Source organism: Girardinichthys multiradiatus, chromosome 6 (genome assembly GCF_021462225.1).
Source record: "Girardinichthys multiradiatus isolate DD_20200921_A chromosome 6, DD_fGirMul_XY1, whole genome shotgun sequence".
Lineage (NCBI taxonomy): Eukaryota > Metazoa > Chordata > Actinopteri > Cyprinodontiformes > Goodeidae > Girardinichthys > Girardinichthys multiradiatus.
This window is the reverse complement of record NC_061799.1, coordinates 42637174-42648292: the sequence shown is the minus strand read 5'-3', so window position 1 is coordinate 42648292 and position 11119 is coordinate 42637174. Positions and strand designations below refer to the sequence as shown.

Sequence of the window (11119 nt, the reverse complement as noted above, 5' to 3'; positions counted from 1 at the left end):
TGCACTGTTGTATTGCTCTATATTTACTCTCACTCACTTAAAACTGTGCACATATATTTATATTATATTGTAGATATGTTTATACTGTTTAATTTGTATTTTATTGCACCAACTACGCCAAAACAAATTCCTTGTATGTCCAAAAACGTACTTGGCAATAAAGCTTTTCTGATTCTGATTCTGATTCTGAGAAGATGAGATCTTTGGTTTCACCTTCAGTTATCAAGAACACACTCCTTACATGAACTGAGGAGAAACATTTTACTACAGTGAAGTTTGAAATATCATTTTTGAAATTCTTCTGAGATGAATCAACAAAACAAAACCTAAATTAACTTTGAGAAACTATTGAAATGGAGACAAGAAGTTTTACAGAGGAAGGAATGTCAATATATAAAAACCTCTTTCTTGTAAACAAGGAGGCAAATGTTAGATTTTCCAGCTATGCTGCTTATTCTGCAGGCTGCAGAGACTTGATAACCCTGCCTCTTCTTCCTCCTCTCAAACACACCTTGAAGCTGGGTGGAACCAACATCTGCTGAAGGTGAAAGCTGATTGGCTGCAGCCTCTCTACACTGACATGTGATTCATAGATCAGAGCTAAAACCTGTTTCTGTTATCAGGAACTGAAACTCACAAAGTCACTGAGACTGAGAGGAGAAATGGAGCAGAATCAGCTGGACCAAGATACCTTCTCCTGTTCGATCTGTCTGGATCTACTGAAGGATCCAGTGACTATTCCCTGTGGACACAGTTACTGTAGGAACTGTATTAAAACACACTGGGATGAAGAGGATCAGAAAGGAATCCACAGCTGTCCTCAGTACAGGGAGATCTTTACACCAAGGCCCGTTCTGAAGAAAAGCTCCATGTTAGCAGCTTTAGTGGAGCAGCTGAAGAAGACTGGACTCCAAGCTGCTCCTGCTGATCACTGCTATGCTGGACCTGAAGATGTGGCCTGTGATTTCTGCACTGGAAGAAAACTGAAAGCCATCAAGTCCTGTTTATTCTGTCTGGCCTCTTACTGTGAGAAACATCTTCAGCCTCATTATAAATCAGCTACATTACAGAAACACAAGCTGGTGGAGCCCTCCAAGAACCTCCAGGAGAACATCTGCTCTCGTCATGATGAGGTGATGAAGATGTTCTGTCGTACTGATCAGAAGTGTATCTGTTATCTCTGCTCTGTGGATGAACATAAAGGTCACGACACAGTCTCAGCTGCAGCAGAAAGGACTGAGAGGCAGAGAGAGCTGGAGGTGAGACGAGAAGAAATCCAGCAGAGAATCCAGGACAGAGAGAAAGATGTGAAGCTGCTTCAACAGGAGGTGGAGGCCATCAATCACTCTGCTGATAAAACAGTGGAGGACAGTGAGAAGATCTTCACTGAGCTGATCCGTCTCATCCAGAAAAGAAGCTCTGATGTGAAGCAGCAGATCAGATCCCAGCAGGAAACTGAAGTGAGTCGAGTCAAAGAGCTTCAGGAGAAGCTGGAGCAGGAGATCACTGAGCTGAAGAGGAAAGACGCTGAGCTGAAGCAGCTCTCAAACACAGAGGATCACAACCAGTTTCTCCACAACTACCCCTCACTGTCAGCACTCAGTGAGTCTACACACTCATCCAGCATCAATATCCGTCCTCTGAGATACTTTGAGGATGTGACAGCAGCTGTGTCAGAGCTCAGAGATAAACTACAGGACATCCTGAGAGACACATGGACAAACATCTCACTGACCCTCACTGAGGTGGAGGTTTTACAGTCAGAACCAGAACCAAAGAGCAGAGCTGGATTCTTAAAATATTCATGTGAAATCACACTGGATCCAAACACAGCAAACACACAACTGTTACTATCAGAGGAGAACAGGAAGGTGACATGGATGGATCAACATCAGTCTTATTCTAGTCATCCAGACAGATTCACTGATTGGACTCAGGTTCTGAGTAGAGAGAGTCTGACTGGACGTTGTTACTGGGAGGTGGAGAGGAGAGGGTCATTAGTTTATGTAGCAGTCGCATACAAGAACATCAGCAGAGCAGGATGGGGGATTGAATGTGTGTTTGGACATAATGACAAATCTTGGGCCTTAGTTTTTGAAAAAAATGGTAATTCATTTTGGTACAACAATACCAAAACCCGCATCTCAGGTCCTGGTTCCTCCAGAGTAGGAGTGTACCTGGATCACAGAGCAGGTCTTCTGTCCTTCTACAGCGTCTCTGAAACCATGACTCTCCTCCACAGAGTCCAGACCACATTCACTCAGCCGCTACATGCTGGACTTTGCATTGGTTTTAATACTGGAGACTCAGCTGAATTATGTAAACTTTAATAAATCAAAATCAGTTATTGTTCCATTTGTTGTTTTTGGGTTGTTTTTTTTTTTTGGCAAACGATTTTCGTATCATTATTTCATGTCTATTTCAAGCCTATATCAACAGCGCTTTCTGTTTTGTATAGTTTAATTTAATGTCTCAATATTCTTCGCTGAAACTGCAGATGATAAAAAGAACAAAAGAATAACAAGAATAATCAAATGATTCCCAGGTTGAAGAAGTGAAACCAGTTCTTTGATCACCTTCTTGTTTGAACACATTTTGTTGAGTCCTGACTCACAGGAGACAACAGATATTGTCTCATTGTGGACTTGAGCTGATTTCATGTATTGTTGATTTTTAGGAGGAGAAACTTCACAATAAAGCTGTCATGTTTCTTCACTGTTTAACTCTGTTGGTGATGGCATACTGCCCCCTACAGGAAGGTTGTGTTGTTACATGACATGGAGTCCAGGAAGTGTTTATTATTGCTTCATTATTATTAGTTATATAGAATAAATCTGTTTTTAATCACTGTAAATAAAATTATTGTTTGATTATCTTTGTGTTTGTGTGTTTCGTGTCCTGTAAATCTAAAAGCTTCAGTTTGTGGATCCAGACCTCCAGGAGCTCCTCACACTTCATATATCTGTTCAACTCCTCATGTTCAAGCCTGAACTGTTTCCATTTCTACAAATCCAACTAGTCCACAGTTGTTCTGGGAGGAAAACCAATCAAAAAGCAGCAAGTCAGAAAGAAATAACACAGATGGTTTATTTTTATTCCAGCAGCAGATGCTTGTGCCTCATTAACCAGCTATAATCCACTAATCTGGGCTCATTGTTTTAGGTCTGAGCTGTTGTGTTTGTTGTTCTACATGGAGCACACAGAACACTGTTAACACCAAGCAGCCTCAGTTTCTCAAGGCTTCAAGGTCCCAGACGGCCGATGCTCAGTGAGAGAGACTGATGGTGTGAAAGGCGTGGCCCAACATTCAGTTCAAACATCTGAATCATGAAGATGGAAGAAAGAGGCTCAGTGTTGGTAGAACATGCAGTGGAGTGCAGTGAAACCTGCTGAAAGTGTCTGTAAGGAGGAAAACGTTCCAGGAAAGCTCCAACATTCCCACACAAACAGACAGCTGTTCATTTTCTTCACGTCATTTAAAGCAGGGATGTCCAACAGCAACCAGGTGGACACGTCTGAAACATCTCAGCTGGAAACCACACTGTGTTGATGCTCTTTGACCTTTTAGCTCCATTAGTTCAGTGAAAAATGACAATGCAGCCGTTCAACATATTTTTATTTCAAACTTAAAATTTACAGGATGTTTAGCAGAAAAATCTATAATAAAGACAGAAACTTAATGAGTGAATTTATGGTATTTTTATGAAAGGGTCATTAAAGATATTTACTGTAAATTTAAATCTAATATTGTTGATGTACATTAATGTGTTTTCAACAAATAAAGACCTAAAGTATTAAAGTAAGACATTGTTTCTGGATTCAGGGGAATTTACTGTATCTGTTCCACTGATTCACTTTCTACAGTTTTTAGCATCATATTTACAGACATTTTTAACTTTAATTTATTCCAGATTTTTTATGACCCAAACAGTTTGAACCTCAGGGCAGGTTAAACTTTCCATTTGCTTTTTGACCAGAACTGCAGGGATTTCAGTTGATTTCAACCTAATTTCTGCTGGTTTTTCATTCTAATTCAGTTTATTTTGAACTCTTTTTGCTGTTGGAAACATTTCTTTGTTTCAGTTTGCAAACAGCAGCAGTAAAATGTGACTGAATATTCAAACACAGAAGCTGTGGCTGTCCACAGAAACTGGATCTGTTCCCACTGAGGAAAGGAAACCTTCATGTCAGCGTCCTGCAGAACTGCTCTTTATTCCAACCTGAATCACATTTAATGGATCATCTCACCAGAACAGAACCACAGACTTTGTTCTGATGAACCGTTTCAATCACAGAAACAGCAGAACATCCCATTTCCCTTGAACGCAGCGTTTGCTGAGTGTTTTCCAGGCAGAAAGCTTAGCAGGTGACGAAAAACGCATTGCAACGCTCCTCAGAGATTGGACTTATTCTGATGAAGCAGAACCAAGGTGACGCTGCCAGAATCTTCCCAATAGTTCAACAATAATGAGCTAAAAGGTTCTGCTATAAAAACTAAAGTTGTTTTTACAATCATGAAGTACTGAACCAACAGCAGGACCGACCATCTGAGGAAGAGCTTCCACATCAGAGGAGGATCTCTGTTTGACACCACATTAACACCTGGAGAAACATCTAATCAGCCCCTTTCTGTTGACTGAAGCCAGATGTTTGAAACCCACCTTCATAGATACATAGAATGGAACCTGCTGGATTCTCTGCAGATCTTCTACAAACCTTCTCCAGAGAGAAGAACAAACAGCATCATGGAGACCAAGGAACACAGCAGACAGGTCAGAGAGAAAGTTCTGGTTCAGTCTGGTCAGTCCATCATCTGAACATGGCATGACCGTCCACCTAAACTGAGAGGACCAGCAAGCAGAGCAATTATCAGAGGAGCTGCAAAGATCCACAGCTCAGGTGGGAGAATCTGTCCACAGGATAAATATCAGCCATGAACTCCATAAATCTGGTCTTTGTGGAAGAGCTGCAGGAACCAGAGCTACAGAAACGTCTCATGTGTCGTTTGCCTCACAGCAGAAGAAGAAGGAGCTCTGGCCAGATGAGACCAGACCTTCCCCTGGATGGCCTACAAGCAAAATGCTAAATGTGGTGGAAAACTAAAAGAAATGCATGCCTCACTTTCAGCTTTTTAATTTGTAAAGATGTTGGAAACTATTTATCATCTGTATTAAACTGGAGCAATATGCAGAACGTTGTGTTGTTCTATCACATGAAATCCCAATGAAACACGCTGTAGTTTAGGTTTTAATGTGACTAAAGTTCAAGGCGTATGAATACTTTTGCCCATCAGTTCACTAGAACTGCTCCAGGTTATAAACTGAGTCCAGCTACAGAAACAACAGAACCACAGTCGATCCATGACCCCACATATAACAGTAAATACAGTTTTTCTCCTGAAACATTAAATCTGTAACAGACATTGTTTCTCTAACAAACAAAAACAAGGAGCAAACGTTTCTTCAGAGAAAACTGTCTAAATAAGAAGAAATCTGTTACTGCTCTGATCTACCTTCTGTCTGTAGGAGGAAAACATTGATTTAAGTTTATAAACACAAAAACATTAAAAGTGAACACGTATTAACTAATGAGATGTGCAACACCAAACCAGAGAAATTCACAGATGTTTCCTTTAATCTGCTGTTAGTGGCGCACATTAGATTCAGTGTTTTGCAGCTGAAAGCAGCAGGAAACAGATACAAGCAGCACAGAGAATCTAGACTTGGAGCTTCAAATGTGTCCTGTGTTCACTTTCAGTCAGAAGGAGCATCTTTACATGTTTGTGCTTTCATCAGCGAGTGGTTCAGAGCTTTGTTTGGATTTAATGACAAATCTTGGTCATTAGATTGTTCCCAAAAAGGTTATAAATTTGGTCACAACGACATCTGGACCTCCATCTCAGGTTCTGGTTCCTCCAGAGTAGGAGTGTACCTGGATCACAGAGCAGGTCTTCTGTCCTTCTACAGCGTCTCTGAAACCATGACTCTCCTCCACAGAGTCCAGACCACATTCACTCAGCCGCTACATGCTGGAGTTTTGGTTGGTTATCCAAGTTCTGCAGAGTTCTGTAAACTCAAATAGACAGAATCCACTGAAGGTTCAGTGAGTTTGATTCTGATTTAATTCTCCAACAGATTATATTCTTGATCATTGTTGTTTTATGTCTAAACTTCACAGAAATCAATAGTCAGAGATTGTCAGCAATGGTTTTTCTTCAGATTTGATGTTCTGGTTCTGTTGAATTTGTTCATTTCTCAACATTGTTCTTTAAAACAGCTGATCAGAACCAGAATATTTGCTGTTTTTCCCTCCTTGTTGCTTTTAGCAGCAAAGACTGTGAACTCAGTAATAAAATGACAAATGATTCCCAGGTTGAAGAAGTGAAACCAGTTCTTTGATCACCTTCTTGTTTGAACACATTTTGTTGAGTTCTGACTCACAGGAGACAACAGATATTGTCTCATTGTGGACTTGAGCTGATTTCATGTCTTGTTGATTTTTAGGAGGAGAAACTTCACAATAAAGCTGTCATGTTTCTTCACTGTTTAACTCTGTTGGTGATGGCATACTGCCCCCTACAGGAAGGTTGTGTTGTTACATGACATGGAGTCCAGGAAGTGTTTATTATTGCTTCATTATTATTAGTTATATAGAATAAATCTGTGTTTTTAATCACTGTAAATAAAATTCTTGTTTGATTATTTCTGTGTTTATGTGCTTTTTGTCCTGTAAATTTGTCCTGTAAAAGCTTCAGTTTGTAAGTAAGTAAGTAAACTTTATTTATATAGCACCTTTAACAGCTAAAAACCACAAAGTGCTTTACAGAGTGCATAACAAATAAATACTGACATAGGCTTAACATAGTGTAAGAGCCATATGATTGAAATAAGTAATTATTGATGTGGCAGGAGCACATGGCTTTGACAGTTGGGTGGTGGGTATGTCGAGGTGGGCGTTACTGTCACTAAGGTATGAATGGGAGCCATACTGGCGCGCTGGTTTTGTATGTATGAGGAAGTGGGTGCACCGGTGGTGGTCGTAATTTCTGTTGACCGTGACATGACTTCGTTGTATTGTTGGCACCGTTGTATGGTTTAGCCTGGTCAGTATGTGTCAGTCCTGTAAAGAGAAGTATGGCAGTTAAAGTGGAATAAATTGATGGTTGCAACATACAAGAAGCTGCCTGGAGAGTATTTGAAGCACTCGTCTGACAGTCGAAATTCACCGAGTTAACCCAGTGCGGTCCTCTACAACATCGTTAGTTTGCCGCACAGTTATCGTCAACAGAAACTGACAATTTGAATGAGCGGCTTATTGGAAAGGCAAGACTGGATTCTTCGCTTCTGCTTGGAACAGTTTGGAAACGGTAATGGCGCATGGAGCGCAGTGCAGCGTCATCAGTTAATTGAATGGGATTCCTTCACTGCAGCTCAATCAAGTCCGCTGGAGCTGAGGTATGGACAAATACACACGCACTGAGTCACTTTGCCTGAAGAGGAATTGTTAAAGACAAACAACGGAAAATGGAGTCAGCTGGATCTAAATCAAGTTCCGTTGTAAGCGGTAAAGATGAAAAAAGGCGATCAAAATTAACTGTTAAAGTATTACAAAATAAAATTGAGGATCTTCAAAAGGATCTCAAATCAAGGGTTCATAAAATCAAAGGAGAAATAAACATTATTAAAGAGCTTATGAAAAATGAAGGAAATCTTGAGAGTGTTCAGTCTCATTGTGATGATTTAAAATTATTTCTTGAGAATGCAAATCAGCTGTATGAGTCTGTTATTCCACTGTGTCCTGTTGAAGAACAAGAAAAACAAAACACTTGGTTTTTAAGCCTGTTTAAATATAATTCTGAATTTATACAAGAAGTTGAAACATGGCTTTCAGGTGCAGAAAAACTCAACAATGCAGCTTAAACAGGTGAAGAAGCTGATTTAAATCAGGTCCAATTGACCAGTTTTGAACCCTGTGTGAATAAAGAGATTAATGCACCTTTAGTTTTTCAACATTTAGAGTGTGATGAAAATGGTGATGTTGAGGATGATGTTAAGCCAAGTGACAGTGTTTCTAATCTTGACAGCAAAAGGTCTAGAGGAAGTCGTTCATCAAGAATTAAGTCCTCTCTGTTTTCTACATCTTCAGCTTGTGTTAAAGCAGAAGCAGATATGGCTGCATTAAAGGCACGACACAAGCTGTTGAAAGAAAAATATGCTTTAGAGGAGCAGAAGGAACAGCTAAGGAGAAAGAAAGAAGAACTGGATTTGGAGATTAAAATTGCAGCCTCGATGGCTAAAGTTAAAGTGTTCCAGAGCTCTGTCTGTTCTCAAGTAATTAGTGCTGCACAGATTAGGTCTGATGGCATGAATTCATATTTTGAGTGAATATAAAAGATCTCAAATGTTGAATGTTGATGCAGATACATTTGTACCTACAGCAGCTAGAACTGACTGTCATAACAAAGCTCCAACTTTTCAGTACTATTCTTATTTGGATGCACGACCTAAAGATACAAAAGTTAAACAAAATCCAGACACATTGACTGATCAGGTGAAGATAAAAACAACACAAGTTGAAGTTCCGACTCAACGAATGTCTCATCAAATACAGCCACAACCATCGCATCATAAAAATTCATTGTATGAACATAAAGAACTGTTAAGTGTGTTGGAAAGGCAGAATGAAATTACAAGCTTTCTTGTAAATCAACAATCTTTATTTTTTCTGCCAAAACGGGACATACCAATATTTGATGGTGATCCACTCCAATTCAAGACATTCATGACAGCGTTTGAACACAGCATTGAAGCAAAGGCGCACAGTGCCAAAGATTGTTTATACTTCTTGGAGTAGTACACTAGAGGTCAGCCTCATGACCTAGTAAGAAGTTGTGTTCATATGCCTAGTGATTCTGGATATGCTACAGCTAAATCTTTACTTGAAGAACATTTTGGTTGTTCATTGAAGATAATTGCTGCATACATGAATAAAGTCTTGTCATGGCCTGCTTTGCAAGTAGAAGACGTAAAGGCTTTACAAGCATTCAGCTTTTTGCTCAGGGAATGCTGTAATGTGATGGAAAACAATGGCTGTATGCATGAGATGGATGTTTCTGGCAATATGCAAACAATCATCAAAAAACTGCCCTTTAAACTGCTGGACAGATGGAGAAATGATGTGTGTGATTTACAGGAGAAGTTCAAAAGAAGAGTAACTTTCAGTGACATTGTTCGGTTTGTAGAAAGGCAAGTGAAGATCGCCAGTGATCCACTTTTTGGTGATATTCAAGACTCTTTATCTAGACCAAAGAAGGATGTTGGAATTTATAAATCACAGCAGCGATTAAAGATAAAAGGAAGTAGTTTTGCTACTATTGTTGAAGATATGCAGAAGAAAGCTGACCTTGAAGTAAAGAAAGGACAGGAGACAGCTGTTATAAAGAGTTGTTTATTTTGTGGAGCTGGACATTCCTTGGACACATGCCCTCTACTGGAAAGGAGGACACATGGGGAGAATTTGACATTTCTGAAAGAAAATGGGTTATGTTTTGGCTGTTTATGCACTTGGCACATCAGCAAAGACTGTAAAAGGCGACATTACTGTAAAGTGTGTAACTTTAGACATCCCACCATGCTTCATGTCTTCTCCAAAGAAAAGGAAACTGGTCCAGTCCATAAGAAGAAGGAAGTGGAGACAACAGGTGGAAGTGCCTCCATTTCTGCTCAATCCAGTGGTCTAACTGGGGCCGGTGAGCATGGCTGTACTGTCTCTATTTTACCAGTCAGAGTGAAGTCTACAAAGAACCAGAAGACAATAATAACATATGCTTTTTTAGATCCTGGAAGCTCTGCATCATTCTGTACTGAAGAACTAATGAATAGATTATATGTCACTGGGAGACATACAAGCATCCTTTTACGGACGATGAGTCAAGAAAAGGTGGTTGGAAGCAACATTGTGTCAAATTTGGATATTGCTGGGCTGAATGAAGACATCTTTTGTGAATTACCTGACTTATTCACACAGAGAAGCATGCCTGTTCGTTACAGCAACATCCCCCACCAAGAAGACCTCGAAAGATGGACACATCTGAAAAATTTGAAGATAACTGAAATCAATTCAGGAGTTGATTTCCTAATTGGGACCAATGTGCCTAAAGCGCTGGAGCCATAGGATATCATCTGAAGTCAAAATGGAGGCCCCTACGCAGTTAAGACGATTCTTGGGTGGACAGTGAATGGACCTCTTAGAGGAAACTGTGATGTCAACACAAGAGAGCTACAATCCACTGTTACTGTTGACATAATTTCTGTGTCAAAACTTCAGAACTTGTGGCAACAACAACTGAAGGTCGATTTTCCTGAATGTTCTCAAGATGAACAACCTGGATGGTCCAGAGAAGATAATCAGTTCATGGAGCTGGTTACAGAATCAATTAAGTTGAAAGATGGACATTACACCATTACTTTACCTCTGAGACACAAAGATCTGAAAATGCCCAACAATAGGAAAGTGGCTGAACAGCGTGTTTTGAATCTGAGAAGGAAGTTTACCAAAAATCATCAATTTCTTTCTGACTATACCAACTTCATGAATGATATAATTTCTAAGGGCTATGCTGAGAGAGTTTCAGTTGAAAATCTTGAACGGTGTGATGGGAGGGTTTGGTATATACCACACCATGGAGTATATCATCCTCATAAGAAAAAGACAAGAGTCGTCTTTGATTGTGGTGCAACATTTGGAGGAAAATCTTTAAACACTCAACTACAAGGTCCAAACCTCACCAGTTCATTGGTTGGTGTCATCACCGGATTTAGAAAGGAACCTGTTGTTATCACAGCGGACACTGAGGCTATGTTTCATCAGGTCCGAGTACCACCAATTGACTCTGATCTGTTGAGATTTCTCTGGTGGCCAAATGGAGAGTATGAGCAGCATCTGGTGGAGTACCGAATGGTTGCACACCTTTTTGGAGCTACATCGTCTCCAAACTGTGCATGTTTTGCACTGAGAAGGTGTGCAGAGTACAATCAACAGCTATTTACACCAAATGTCATAGATGCTGTGCTTCACAACTTTTATGTGGATGACTGTTTGGTCTCTGTGAGTACAGAAG

The 11119-nt window shown here is 40.0% G+C and overlaps 1 protein-coding gene across 1 annotated transcript in view; it reads left to right on the top strand.

Moving 5' to 3' along the window:
• The first annotated feature begins 654 nt into the window (after positions 1–654).
• LOC124869373 (tripartite motif-containing protein 16-like) overlaps positions 655–11119 on the top strand; it is a 17651-nt gene continuing 7186 nt past the window's right edge. The window contains exon 1 of the mRNA XM_047367163.1: positions 655–2271. Coding sequence (XP_047223119.1) covers positions 663–2271 — 1609 coding nt within the window. The 5' untranslated portion in view covers positions 655–662. The remainder of the gene's footprint in view (positions 2272–11119) is intronic.